The 16065-nt window shown below is 32.1% G+C and overlaps 1 protein-coding gene across 1 annotated transcript; it reads left to right on the forward strand.

The window, feature by feature from the left end:
* Positions 1–81: 81 nt before the first annotated feature.
* Positions 82–8482, forward strand: LOC117105546 (acetyl-CoA acetyltransferase, mitochondrial-like). Its single transcript, XM_033246714.1, has 13 exons — positions 82–172; positions 1416–1472; positions 1706–1823; positions 2483–2578; positions 2856–2956; positions 3351–3443; positions 3921–4073; positions 4479–4530; positions 4947–5039; positions 5269–5382; positions 6082–6146; positions 6241–6398; positions 7184–8482. Exons 1-13 carry the CDS (start codon positions 98–100, stop codon positions 7302–7304), a joined length of 1296 nt encoding a protein of 431 aa, XP_033102605.1. The 5' UTR covers positions 82–97; the 3' UTR covers positions 7305–8482.
* The last annotated feature ends 7583 nt before the right edge of the window (positions 8483–16065 follow it).

The raw sequence follows: 16065 nt of genomic DNA on the forward strand, positions 1-16065 counted from the left end.
TGTAACCCTTAAATAATATATTTCAAAATATGATTATGTATAAAACTTAATTTTGTGGTTAGATTTTTCTTGTTAAATTGCACACCCTGTACAGAATATGGGGGAACTACCCTTTTGGAAAATTTTTAACAAGATGGCGGCGTCCATGAGTACTTCGAGGAGAATTCCTAAGGTAAATTAACTGCAAATAACTAGATATCAATTACAAAATACACTAATAAATTATATATAGGTCTAGAGTCTAGATGCGGTGTAATAAGCATAGGGCCTAGGTGTAGTATCTAGCTTACTGACTAGGCCTAGGCTTAACTTAGCCTAGACTAGGCCTAGAGAGGCCTTATTTCTTAAAAAAACTAGCCTAGGCTAGGCTTGGACCCTAAGAAGTCCTACGTCGTCGACCTGGCTAGGGCAAGGCTTTTTTTTGGCTGGGGCTCGGCTCATTTTGGTAACACTCTAGCTAGACTAGGCAAGCGTACCTCACAGTCACAACACATATTATAAAACATTTTTACATGATTCAACCACTTACAAAGTACATTTTTTTAACAAAAAAGAAACCTTTATAAACACAGGTTGATACAGGGTTTCCGCGCTTGCTAGCACGATGAGCTGTACTAATTGCAATCAATTAAAAATTGCCAGAATGTCTGAGTCATTCCTTAAATTTTGAAAGAAAAGCCCAGTCTTATATAAATTTTAATCAGAATTTTCCCATGGAACATCCGACAACAAGATGTGGCATCATGCAGTACCATCTTTTTGAACTTTCTTGTCGTAAATTAGGTGAATCGAACCGACTTTTATCATTGGCTTTGATAGTTGTTTTGCTGGATTAGGCCTAGGCTCTGTTTGTATATCTGTGTACATATTTGGATCATTACTAATTTTTGTAATTATTGTACATGTGAATGTCATGTGAACACACATACAGTAGTCAAACAACACCACCATACAATATAACGCATAAATGAAATGATATACAAATGCAAATAGTTTTCATAAACATTTAATTAAAAAAAACTTTGCGCTGCAAACTCAGACATTCTGGCAATTTCTTACTGATTGCAAAATGGCTGCTGCTCGTCGTGCTAGTGAGCACAGAGTTGCTGTACTTATTTGTGGGATTACTTGTTGAAAAAAGTACTTTGTGAGTGGTAGAATCATGTGAATATGTTTGTTAATTATATGTTGTGACGGTGAGAAGAATATTGAGATAAAAAATTATTTAAGTATTAAAATTTAGGTGCGAAAGTGCATTAGCGCCAAAGATAAATGGCTTTTTATCCCAATAAAGTGTAAGTGATGAGGTGAGAGAGGTCAGTGAATGCTGATGATAGTGATATTGCATTTTTTTTTGTGTACTAAAAAAATTAGTAAGTTTGTTCAGTACTATTATTGTTTTATGTATTTTGCAGTTATTTAGAATATGCCAAGGTTGTTCAAGAAGGTTTACCTCTGTAGCTGGTTTGAACGTAAGTTGCTCTTCCAAAGATGTGTTTTCACACTTTCATACTAATATAGTTTAGGATTTTCTACATGTATTTATTCAAATGTCTGTACTGTCGTATAAGAGAATAATTGTGAACCATTAATTAAATATGTTTGTCCTTTAAAAATACTGCTTAAAAGCATAGCTGCATTCATCAAAATAGCTTTTGTTTGATGTTGTATATGTTTTATCAATTTATTAATACCTGTGTTATAGGATGTAGTTATAGCTAGTGCAGTTCGTACACCAATAGGCTCCTTTGGTGGAAGCCTTGCATCTGTACCAGCTCCTAGACTTGGAACTATCGCCATCCAGGCAGCTATCGAGAAAGCAGGTTAGTTATATTCAGTTTTTTAGGTTATTTCTAAACAATGGTAACGGTCATTTTCCAACGTTTTTTGAAAGTGGCTACGTCTTAAAGCTCTTGTTGCTACTTACTGTAGCCTCCTTCCATACAATGTATTTGTTTCAATTTTTTTTTTGCATTCTTAATTTATATTGTATTACTTTATTTTATGGAAAATAAAAGTAGATTTGGTTTCTGTATACCTTGGAAAAATTATATGACTGAATGAATGCCCGAGTAGATAGGTCATACAAAGTACATTAAGTTATTTAATAATAAATAGTAAGTTTACATTGAAATTTATCATATTTGTAAAGGCAATGGAATTATTTTTTAGAAGTATCTAACAATGTGGTGTTAGTCAGTGGTGGCTCCATAAAATTGCTGACAAGAATCCAACAGGAGGATTTGAATTAAGTGGCGGACTAGGACCTCAGTGCGAGTCCTGAAAAAAAAATCTGATGGTGTTCAAGGAAGAGATTTTATGGTTTACTGTGACACAAGATTGTGCTTTTAGGCCACAATATTAATATTATGGATCGCTAATCACAATAAGTTTGTTTGGATTAGCAAGTTAAAATTATAGTTCAGTGACCTCATTGTGTTGTGTTAACTTTATATTTACTTTTGTTTTCTTAAATTATTAGGGATTGCCAAAGAACAGGTTAATGAAGTGTACATGGGAAATGTCCTGCAGGCCGGGGAAGGGCAAGCACCTACCAGACAAGCAGCTTTAGGTGCCGGTAAGCTATTTGCTCACAATAAACCTCCATTACATTTTGTATCTGAAATTCTTTATCTTTAATTTGCATTTTTTGTCTCCATCTATACAAATATGTATATTATTGTATCAAGGACTTTATGCATTGAACCAAAAAAAATCTTATTTTGAAAAAGCTTTATTGTCGAAATGCTTTATTACCAAATATACTTTTATTTATGCAACTTTACTATTGTATTTGATGAATATGTTTAAAATTAGTGCAACAAACAATATATTTTCAAAATTTTATTTATCAGGTCTTCCATTGAATACCCCTTGCACAACAATTAATAAGGTTTGTGCATCCGGCATGAAATCCATCATGATGGCTGCTCAGAGTCTCATGTGTGGACATCAGGTTAGTAACACCATACATTATGAAAATAATAGTACAGTAGAACTCCCTATTAAGAGGACACTTTCGGGGGACAAAAAATATATCCCCTTAATAAGGTTTTTCCTGAATAAGAGTTGGCATAGTGTTAAAACATATACCATCTCTCATTTAGTGCCCGAAAAAAGTGTCCCCTTAATAGGGGTGTCCCAAAGGAGGGGTTCTACTGTAGTTAAGAATAATTTAATAATACTTACATGATTGTTGATATTGATGTCAATAATAAAAATGGAATTCGTGTCGGAAAAGAGCAGGTGGTAGCCACTGTTTGTGTGCTGAATTCTGGAGATCCATTGTTAACATTATATTTGCATTACTATTTCAACATTTTTAATTTTTTGTCTTCTTATTACTGTAGGAAGTGATGGTTGCTGGTGGGATGGAATCGATGTCAAATGTTCCATTTACGATGAGTCGTGCAGCCCCCTCCTATGGAGGTCACCGTCTGGAGGTAAGCTATTTGAAATGTAGGTAGTGACAGTGTAAGCTACAAACTTTTAAATTTCCACATATCTGTCCATGTAGCTGTTGACTTAACATATAGGTATTAACTTATCTAATAAATTAATCCTCAAACTATAAACTAAGCAACTATCTATTGTGAACACAGCAATACAAGATAGTATAATACATACTCCATGTATCAAAATGCATGCCATCGTGCTGGGATTCAATATTCATCCATGAATCAGACAACTTAGTTTTAAAAAGTTTTTGAAAACCAATTTGTTTCCAGCAATTTATATTTGATTGTGAAATTTTTAAACTTCATCTTTGTAATAATTTTAGGTATAATGTTTAATGATATTCCATTGCTCTTTAAACCTGAACTTTAATGATTTGCTCTGGTCTCTTTTGAAGGGCGTCTAATAAGTGGTTATTATTATTGATATTAATTTCAAGACATGTTTTGCATTGTGTTTTTCAGGATGGTATTGTAAAGGATGGCTTGACTGACGTATACAATAAATTTCATATGGGAAACTGTGGGGAGGATTGTGCAAAGAAGTTTGAAATATCACGGGAACAACAAGATGACTTTGCTATCAGCTCCTACCAGAAAAGCCAGCAGTCAGCTGCAGTAAGTGTTCTATAAGTTTATGGCTATTTTGTCTGACAGATTTTTTTTATCTTGATTTTTTCTGTTGAAACCCACCAAACATAACCCACCCACAAAAGTCTAAAGACTTATTTCCATTAGTAGTGCACATGAATCATCTGCTCTTTTTCAAAAATTGTACAGTGTTCTTTATATTGGTCATAGTGCACGCAAGACCAACAACTTCCGAAAGATGGTGCATTATTGAATGTTCATTAACTGTCTATATCCATTTATTTGTTTGTCTCATATCTTTGTTCCCATCTTTGAATAAATGCAATAATGTATATTTATTTATATATGAGTTACCTATCTATCACACTCTGGTAGTCCATCATTTGTTATGAAAAATATTGATCAATGCAATAATTCTGTTTTTATCCAAAGGATGGTATTTTTGACAAGGAATTAACAACTGTCAGTGTGCCGCAAAAAAGAGGTACAGTAACTTATAATATAAATATAAATTATAAATATAATTATAAATTATAATTATTATTTTGTGTTCTTCAAAAAAGACTTGGCAATAGTGTAAACATATAACTTCATTCATTTGCTTTTACAATGGCAAGACTCTGTAACAGTACCAGAGCTGCTCCATCAGTGCAGTTCTTATACTGTACTTTAGATTCTACCCGTTTACATCTGAAGTTGCCATGAACATTAAATTCATTACCTTCTCTTACCACAAGAAGCATAGTTTCTCTCCTCTAACACCCCCCCCCCCCTTCTATTATCATTCTGTTTAATATGAGAATTCAAAAATTATTTAAAATTTCCAGCTCCACCATGAATACAGTAATAGCAGCATTTAAAATGAATGTTTAACTGATTGTTTTATGTTCCACTTAATAGGCAAAGCTGATGTAGTGATTTCAAGTGATGAAGAGTATGCCAAAGTTAATTTTGACAAGATCAAGACACTGAGAGCTGTCTTTGAGAAGGATGGTAATGAAAGACATTACATATCTAGTGGCCTCAGTTCCCCCTCCCCTTTTTCGGTCTCGACTGTACTAATAAGAAAACAAAGGAAGAAATTAAACCTTCTTGCAAGCCTTCAGATTTAGTGTAATGATATAATAATTACTACACATAAGGTACACATCTTCAAATATATTAAAGTTGTAAGACCACCAATCTTAAATCTGAATCTAATAATAATGTGTTTATAACTTAGGAACTGTGACTGCTGGCAATGCCAGTACCCTCAATGACGGAGCATGTGCATTAGTGTTGATGACAGCTCAAGCTGCTGACAGGCTTGGAGTTAAACCATTGGCAAGGATAGTCAGTAAGTCTCTAGATTCTTTCAAGTGCTATAATAATGATAACCTAATGTAATGAATTGGTTGGTTTTTTTGGTTTTCTGTATTGTGTAAAACATGCCAAGGATAACCCATGCAAATCTTAAGACGTATTTCCATTGGGGTCCCTGGTAATGAATAAGAGGGTAATAATATAGAGATTTATAACGCGCCTTTTGCCAAGGGACACAAGGCACTGGCGATGTTGTTATTATTACCCCTGGTTGGATCCATAATCAAACCAGCATAAAGTGTAACCTCCTCCACTCCCCAGGGAGTCTTCCTAGTTGTACATACAATTTAATGCCGAACAGACTAATACTTGCAATGCCACATCATCCTACCAAGTACCTATTTATAATAAAAATATATATAAGTAAAATGCCTTGCCCAAGGACACAACCAATGCGACAAGCGCCGGTGTCGAACCCCCGATCTCACCATCAGAAGTCCATCACCCTCTTACGTAGCATTCTTGAATATGCACTGGGCCATATTGCACATGGGGGTTAGCATATTATATATCTCGTCAGTGCACTAGTATTTCAGCCTCCAGATGGAATTGAACTGAGAACTTGTGTAAAAATCTTACAGTTCAGTGCAGGCACACATCTATCATATGTGGGTAGAGTGGACGTCAAGATGGACATTTTACAGCATCAGTAACCATTCTCTTTCAATTTCAGGTTTTGCTGATGCTGCTGTTGCTCCGATAGAGTTCCCAATTGCTCCAGCATACGCTATGCCAAAGGTTAGTGACCGGTTGATACAAAACTATACATTATTTACAATGGTTTGTTGTAGAAAAATGTTTGAGGTTAATACTTTGATGTTTTATTGGGCAGGCATTGAAGCTAGCTGGTTTGAGCCAGGATGACATCAGCATGTTTGAAGTCAATGAAGCATTCAGTGTTGTCGTATTGGCAAACATCAAAGCGTTGAACCTTGACCCAGCAAAGGTGAACATCCATGGTGGAGCAGTCAGTATTGGACATCCCATTGGGTGAGTACACAAAGTCAACTCTTGCCCTCACATAATCCTGGGTGGATAGTGACACCCATTGGAAAACTGCATAGGACAAAAGCAAAATTCTTAGCAAGTGTTTGAGAGACTGAATATCAACATTACCACTACTTTTTTCCGCATGTTTCCTTGATAGTAAATGAGCTGTTACGATACGATAAAACTTAATTGTAGAGAGTGACTTTGCTCAGTCGATTAAGCCAGTGGTAACCACTGTGTGTGCGCTAAACCGTGGAGATCTCTAGGTGCCCGGTCCAATTCCCATCGCTTCTCTCCTTATGTTTCAGCTGGAGAGCTGAAATGCAAGTTACGATAGCGCACTGTCTTTCGGATGAGATGTTTAAGCTGTTGGTCCCGTGTGCCTTATGGCCCTTGTGCACGATATAGAACGCAGTATACTCTTCGGAAAAGAGTAGGGGATTGTCTCCTGGAGTACTGCCCAATTCACCACCAGAAGGACCCCACTGGAAATAAGTCTCCTCGGTGTGATTCTCGCCAAAAATACTCCTATCCTATCTCCTGCAACGGTATAAAGTTCAGCTATGAGATATGGTTCCTTAAAATATACTCATATCAGTAGAACAATATAGAAATTGAATTAAATACCTACAAGTTGTACTACAAGAATTGTTAAGACTGATGTTAAAACTGTCAATCAAAACCTAATATTCCAAGGACTACTGAGTTGTAAGGCAAAGGCAAGATTCTTGTTTCATCAGTACATTTTTCTTTTCTAAATGTATATATTTTCTTTTCTTTTTCAGAATGTCAGGTGCCAGAATCACTGGTCACATGGTACATAATCTCAGCCCAGGACAAAAGGGATTGGCCGGCATATGTAATGGAGGGGGCGGAGCTTCAGCCATTGTTATTGAAAGACTATGAGGAGGAAACTTGATTGTTCTGGAGAATATTGACTCTGCAATGGATACATTATTATTTATTATTTTTGATTTTAAATAAATCATAGATACTCATTTTCCACTTCGTTTTTCCATTAATGCTATTGTTGGAAGTAAAAAAGATTGAAACATATATTTATATACTGTACAGTAAGTACGTCTGTCTTGATTATTAGTAAACCCAATAAATAGGAATGCATGGTTAAACCATATCTCTTCATTTTTTAGTTGTATTTATTTCACCAAACTTGCAGTAATATTTTTATTGTCAGTCTTTATTATATAGTAGAAGCAGTTGGCGCATCAGTTGTGGCCTGGACTCCCAACCTTGAGGTCAGGGGTTCGAAACTCTCGTTGTGCAAATCGGTTGTGTCCTTGCCTTGGGCAAGGCATTTCATCTACAGTTGTCTCTCTCCACCCAGGAGTACAAGTGGGTACCTGGTAGGTTCGAACACAACTGCGCTGATTACTAGCTGCAATATTATGGAATTCTCCCCGGGGAGATGAGTATTTGTTCCATACGTGTTTGATCCAACAACCGGGGTAGTAATGTGAAGCGCTTAGGCTTTAGGCATGAAGTGCTATATAAGACCAACGTATTATTGTTTTTATTATTAGTTCATGCTCAATGCACTATTTAAGTATTATATTGCTCCAGGTAATGGGTCAATGTATTAAAAATACAAACTCAGTATAATAACAATATATAAATAAAATATAATGATCAGGGGCAGCATTTTCAAAAAATACACAGTGATGAATCCAGAAAGGCATCAATTCCATTCCCCCGTTCCTCATTCTGCCCCTAATATAAAAGTAATCTGCTTTTAAATAACTTGACTTGCACTTAAGTTACTGAGAGTTCCTTCCTTCCTAATGCCTACATTAGAACAGTAAGTGAATTGCCTCAAAATGGTCAGTTCACTTGTGTACCTTTATGTGCTATTGCACACTCAAAAAACTCACTCAAAAAATGTTAACTGACTGAACAAAAGATTGTGGATTATGTTTTTGGTCTGTAAAGTGTTTTCTACCTATTTATTGCTGTTCTACAAAATAAAGGAAAAGTAAAATTTAAGATTTATCTATATAGAAAAAAAAATAAATTAGTGAATGAGGATTGGAACACTACATACTGTTATTAAATGTTTACAAAGGAAATGGCTTTAACTTTCGTCTTTGTTAAGTCATAAGGTCATATATGGGTTACCATAGATCAATCCCTAGTGATGTAAGGGGATCAATTAAAAGGGAAAGCTTTTCATTGTGGCTAGTTCATAATTTATTTCCCTCCTTGATTAGGCCAAAGAGGATGCAGTGATCAATGGAAACCGGAATTGTGAATGAAATTGACCAATAAGAAGTATTTCCTAAACTTTGATAAAAGTGGGTCATCTTTGTTGGGTCATCTAGGTTGGTAAAGACCATCTGGCGCCCTCAGCGGCGTGTGCGAAGCACAACCATAGAGCTATTATTATATCTCTGAGCACAAATCAGAATTGAATCAGCAGTGGAACGTAAAATTTGGATATGGTTTTGTAGTCAGATTTGCGAGAAAATTTCAGCTACCCGTATTTCTCGACTGAGACGTCAATGGGAGCTGTAATTTGTATGGCAAGGAGATTGTGCTACCCTTAATTCGTATTTATGGAATTTACGCCAACAAACCTTGTAGTTATTAATATTTTGGTTATAATAAAAGTTTTCATTTTTTGTTGACGTCACACTCACAATATAGTTAGCATGCATACGTCATAAGATTACGTCACCTTTCCTGGTAAGGCAAACTTTCCCGGAGTGCTTTTTTCAAGTCCTTGTATAATACTTAAACAATGTACCCCCCGCCCCGCTACACAGTACAACAGTAGGCTAGGGCCTCCCTCCCCGCCCTACAGTGACGTATGCTAGACAACAGAACGTGATATTGCACCTTCCTTCCCAGGTGTTCATGTAACATTTGCATATTGTTAGCTAACCAGCTGCGTGTATTCCTTTGCGAAAATGATTACCGCGGCGTACTCATTTTCACAAAGCATCCCCTCTTGGAAAGAGTAAACGTCGAAATAACTGTCTCAATATCTTTGCTAATTAATCACCGTAATTTAGCTTACACTTATGCATGGAGGGAGCACTTAAAATGTACAATAATCATTTCACTACCCGACAAACCCCGTACTTTATTGATGCATTACATAAATAGTTTCATCTTGCTGTACACCAACATCACTGGCGCATGGTAAAAACCAACTGACTGCAGACCATTTCCAGTCACACATTACTCTCCATAACGCAGCACCCCTAGTTCCGTCACCTCTGGATTTTTCCTGGTGATTTGAAAGCTTCATTTGAAAAGGAAAGCTTTTAATTGTAATGTTCTAACTAACTACGAACTACAGGGTTTCCTCCTCTGACGAAATACTGTAGATAGCATCTACAATGCATGTGGAACCATGCATCAATACAATCTGGTATTGTGAATTAAATTACAAATTGACCATTAAAAGTGTTTTTGATAAAAGTGTGTCGACTATTGGGTCATATCTGAGTTGGTAAGGATCCCCATAGGTAATCCATGATGAAGAGGATCATTTAAAAGAGAAAGTTTGTTGAACTGTATGTGATTCTCTTCCATACTAAAAATACAAAAATGTAGCTAACATACATAAGAAATGGCACTCAATACTCTCTAGGGTTCTGAATGAAAAAATACAATTACAAATTGACCAATACAAACCTTTCCGTGTATGGAATAATTACTGATTAAGATTGTTAAATTCTATGAATTAGATAAGTAAAACTAAACCACGATCCCAAGTTTTATCTGTTCCAATTATTAAAGTAAGATTACTTTATCTCTTCTGGGCAGCAGTTACTCAAGTGTCAATGTTTTAAACATTTCTTGTTTTTTTTTTTTTTTTTTTTTTTTTTTTTTTTAGTATATGAGCACTAACCAGTGACATGTACTTAGTATCACTAGTAATGTACCAGGATTCATTAGAAAGAATTTAGAATACTTAGGCCTACTGTGTTGTAACACTTTTACAAGTCTGAATTTGTGTTAATTTGTGTTACATTTGTATTTCTAATACTATACTGTAGAAAGAAGTTTGAAAGATAGTTTTATTAAATTGCAAGAATCAGAATATATTATATTTTATTGGCAACAATTTCACAATTGTTAACTAGACATATTTTTTTCTATAACATAAAGAATTAGGCTAAACATTTTTCTGTGTCAAGGAATGGGGGTAAATGAATTCTAATAACAGCTGTTGTTGACTTAAAGAATCCATTACATTAATAAAGAAGAGAAATTATATCAAATATTTATGTAAATTGTAGATTTTGTTTTTGTTACACTTGGCGTCTGCGTCAGGGTAGACCTACATTATTTCAATTAAGACCGAGAGCTGTTAGGTAAACAGATTATGGGGTAAATGTATTCGCTAACCAAGAATCCATTAAGTAAATAAAAATGAGAAATTATATAAAAATTGTATGTAAATTGTAGGATTTGGCCTTGTCACATAGTGACATTAAGTGCTTAACCGCCTTAAGTAATGTTAATTCAAACGATATTTAATTTATTCATTATAGGCTTAATCATCAAAGAAAGGTAAATAGTGTTTGAATAAAGGACATGATAATACATTATCATGTCCTTTATTCAAACATTGTATTTACCTTTGATGATTTATATACAATTTAACAGTGTCAACGACTATCTTGATTTATATACAGTGGGTATATATTATATGTATCAACAATTGCCACTTAAAAAAGTTAACCACCTTAAATAATATTAATATTCAAATGATATTTAATTTATTCATTATAGGCTTAATTCGGGCATGATTCGCAGTATTTAATGGTATGAAAATGATGTTAAACCTGAACATAATCAGTATTTTCATGATCCTTGGGTATCAGTATAAAAAAAAAAAAACGACGCAATGCTCACGGTTTTGTTTTTCAAATTTGGACGATTTTTACCCTGCAAGTTTCCAGTTTTGTGTTCTGTGGCACCTGCAAACCTTACAAATTAAAAATCAGCACAAAAATTATTACTGAGTTGAAAAATAGCTCAATTTTTTGGCCAAAAGGGTAGTTGTTGCGATCCTTGTGGCAGACAAGGTACTACTTACCAATCAGAAACAAGTACACACATCATCAGATCTGGCTCGATTCATTAACCAAAAGATGACTACTGTCGACTAAGAAAATAGAAAAAGTGCGCGGATCCAGTAGTGGGGGGAGGGGGAGGGCATGTGGGCATTGTGTGCCCCGTTTTGCCACTAAATTTTAAAAATTTCAATGCATATCAATGTTCTACTCTCATATATATCCTGAAACCGTTGTTCCCCTGTTTGAAAAATTCTGCATCCACCCCTGTTAACATCAATTATAGGCTAATTAATTATCTTGGTTTATCCCACAGGACCCCAGTATACTGCCCTGTCGTCAAGCGAACACCTGCATGTGGAGGCCTTCAGGAGACAACTGTGCTGTCCCGTTGGGTCGTGACAAAATGCGAGCCAGCGAGCAAGCCATGCGAGCCATACATTTTAAATCTTTTTTTTCTTCAGGTTATCCAGTTTTGCAAACACTTAGGCCCTATATTCTTTGGCCTAGTAGATGCAAATGAATAATTTGCCTGTGTAGTCCAGTCATGTGCAGTACATACACTTTTTTTGGACTTTTTCGAATCGTCGATCCGAAAGTATGCAGCGCTGATAAATGTTGTTAAAATACAGATAAACAGATACATACATACAGATATATTTATATATATTGTATTTATTTATATATTTATTTATTTATATATATATATTATTTTATATATACTGTATTTATTTATAAGTTTATTTATATATTTTTATATTTGTATTTATATAGGCTATATATTTATATATATATTTATTTGTATATTCATTTATATATATATATGTATATAGTTATTGTATATTTATTTATATATTTAGTTTTTAATACTTATTTGTATATATATATATTTATATATTTATATATGTATATACACTGTATTATTAATTTATATATACTGTAATTATTTATATATTTATTTATATATTTGTATATTTATTTGTATATTTATTTATATATATGTTAATTCAAACGATATTTAATTTATTCATTATAGGCTTAATCATCAAAGAAAGGTAAATAGTGTTTGAATAAAGGACATGATAATACATTATCATGTCCTTTATTCAAACATTGTATTTACCTTTGATGATTTATATACAATTTAACAGTGTCAACGACTATCTTGATTTATATACAGTGGGTATATATTATATGTATCAACAATTGCCACTTAAAAAAGTTAACCACCTTAAATAATATTAATATTCAAATGATATTTAATTTATTCATTATAGGCTTAATTCGGGCATGATTCGCAGTATTTAATGGTATGAAAATGATGTTAAACCTGAACATAATCAGTATTTTCATGATCCTTGGGTATCAGTATAAAAAAAAAAAAACGACGCAATGCTCACGGTTTTGTTTTTCAAATTTGGACGATTTTTACCCTGCAAGTTTCCAGTTTTGTGTTCTGTGGCACCTGCAGACCTTACAAATTAAAAATCAGCACAAAAAATGATTACTGAGTTGAAAAATAGCTCAATTTTTTGGCCAAAAGGGTAGTTGTTGCGATCCTTGTGGCAGACAAGGTACTACTTACCAATCAGAAACAAGTAAACACATCATCAGATCTGGCTCGATTCATTAACCAAAAGATGACTACTGTCGACTAAGAAAATAGAAAAAGTGCGCGGATCCAGTAGTGGGGGGAGGGGGAGGGCATGTGGGCATTGTGTGCCCCGTTTTGCCACTAAATTTTAAAAATTTCAATGAATATCAATGTTCTACTCTCATATATATCCTGAAACCGTTGTTTCCCTGTTTGAAAAATTCTGCATCCACCCCTGTTAACATCAATTATAGGCTAATTAATTATCTTGGTTTATCCCACTGGACCCCAGTATACTGCCCTGTCGTCAAGCGAACACCTGCATGTGGAGGCCTTCAGGAGACAACTGTGCTGTCCCGTTGGGTCGTGACAAAATGCGAGCCAGCGAGTCAAGCGAGCCAATGCGCGAGCTAGCAAGCCATGCGAGCCATACATTTTAAATCTTTTTTTTCTTCAGGTTATCCAGTTTTGCAAACACTTAGGCCCTATATTCTTTGGCCTAGTAGATGCAAATGAATAATTTGCCTGTGTAGTCCAGTCATGTGCAGTACATACACTTTTTTTTTTACTTTTTCGAATCGTCGATCCGAAAGTATGCAGCGCTGATAGATTTTGTTAAAATACAGATAAACAGATACATACATACAGATATATTTATATATATTGTATTTATTTATATATTTATTTATTTATATATATATATATTATTTTATATATACTGTATTTATTTATAAATGTATTTATATATTTTTATATTTGTATTTATATAGGCTATATATTTATATATATTTATTTATTTGTATATTCATTTATATATATATGTATATAGTTATTGTATATTTATTTATATATTTAGTTTTTAATACTTATTTGTATATATATATTTATATATTTATATATATATATATATACACTGTATTATTAATTTATATATACTGTAATTATTTATATATTTATTTATATATTTGTATATTTATTTGTATATTTATTTATATATATTAATAAGTTCATACATTAATAAGTTTTATATATTTCTTTATATATATCTATTTATATATATAAATATATATAAATATTAATATATTTATTTTTATATATTTATTTGTATATATATATTTATATATTTATTTACATATACTGTATTATTATTTTATATATACTGTAATTAGTCATAATATATTCATTCATATATTTATTTATATATTTATTTGTATATATTTTTTTTATAAATACATAGATTTTTTTATACGCACAATCCATATTGTGACATACCAGGGAGCCGCCACAAATCTATAACGTCCGTCTGCCACCCTTACAAAATCCACGTCTTTTACAAGGCTGGGCACGCTGCCAGTTCCAGTTATCACAAATATTGGAAAGTGGTTCTTTTTTATTATACGCTACCTGGTACTTTACAGTAGGTGGGATTTTATCCACTTGCACTGTATCCATCTTTTCAATATTTATTTGATTAATGTAAGTTCTCTTACCCTTCTGCAACAGAATACCATCTGTGTCCCTATCGTGGCCACTCATCACAACACAACAATTATAATTAATTAGAATAAGATACAAGGATTGTTTAGCAGTCGAGGTCAATACAGAATTATACTTTCGATAACACTTGGTCCATGGCATGAACACCATACAGTATTTTACAAAATTAGTAGAGTAACCTAATGATTTTAACGGCACTGCTGCAAACGCCCTTACTGGTCATAATGCATTCATTTCAACAATTTTCAGGTATTTTCTTGACATGAAATTATATTGTGGTCAAAAAGTGGGGTACCATCCATCATAAATGTGGGAGGGAGAACATGCTTCTTCCCCACCCCATGAACAATGATCTCCGCCCATGCAAGCCACCATTGCAAGTTTTCGATCAGATGCATACTAGTGTTTCAAAATGCTGAATGCTACAAGTTAGTCACCAATTATCCCTAATCCCTAATTATTATTATTAGTAATAAAAATAATAATACTGTAAGCGTAATATAGATTACATATTTAGCACTATAATAATATCTAGGCTATTACTCCCTTGTAGGCGTATAGGAGACCAAAGCGTCTGATAATGAAACAAAAATATTTTTGATAAAATATAAATATATAAATAAATTTATAAACATATAAATATATATAAATATATATTTAAATGAACATACAAATAAATATATATACGGTATAAATATACAAATAAATATACAAACAAATAAATATATATAAATATATAAATACATAAATATATATTAATAAATAAACAAATAAATATATAAATAAATATATAAATAAATATATAAATAATTAAGTATATATAAAATAATAATACAGTATATAAAAATAAATATATTAATATTTATATATATATATATGTATATAAATATATAAAAAATATATGAACATATTAATATATATAAATATACAAATAAATATATAAATATATATATATGTAAATGTATAAATAAATATATGAACATATTAATATATGTAAATATATAAATATATATATATATGTAAATGAATATACAAATAAATATACAAAGAAATAAATATATAAATGAATATGTAAACAAATAAATATATATAATATATAAATACATAAATATATATAAATAAATATACAAATAAATATATAGGCCTAAATATATATATAAATAATTACAGTATATATAAATTAATAATACATAAATATATAAAAATAAATATATTAATATTATATATATAGATAAATATATATATATATAAATATATGTATATCAATATATAAAAAATATATGAACATATTAATATATATAAATATATATATATATATATACAAACTATTTAAAAAAATTTAAATAATTAAATAAATATATAAACATATACCTATATAAATATATATAAATACATACAAATAAATATATATATATAAATAAATTTACAAATAAATATACAAATATAAAAATAAATATATAAATAATTCCAGTATATATAAAATAATAATACAGTATATATATAAATAAATAAATATATAAATATATATACA

Source organism: Anneissia japonica, unplaced genomic scaffold (genome assembly GCF_011630105.1).
Source record: "Anneissia japonica isolate Jap-2015-1 unplaced genomic scaffold, ASM1163010v1 scaffold287598_len761594_cov195, whole genome shotgun sequence".
Lineage (NCBI taxonomy): Eukaryota > Metazoa > Echinodermata > Crinoidea > Comatulida > Comatulidae > Anneissia > Anneissia japonica.

What these genes read in the sequence shown, in the direction of transcription:
- LOC117105546 (XM_033246714.1), top strand. Translation starts at nt 98, where the DNA reads ATGGGGGAACTACCCTTTTGGAAAATTTTTAACAAGATGGCGGCGTCC. An exon ending in CCTCTGTAGCTGGTTTGAAC is followed by an intron (nt 1,473 to 1,705) that starts GTAAGTTGCTCT and finishes CCTGTGTTATAG; the next exon opens with GATGTAGTTATAGCTAGTGC. An exon ending in AGCTGTCTTTGAGAAGGATG is followed by an intron (nt 5,040 to 5,268) that starts GTAATGAAAGAC and finishes TTTATAACTTAG; the next exon opens with GAACTGTGACTGCTGGCAAT.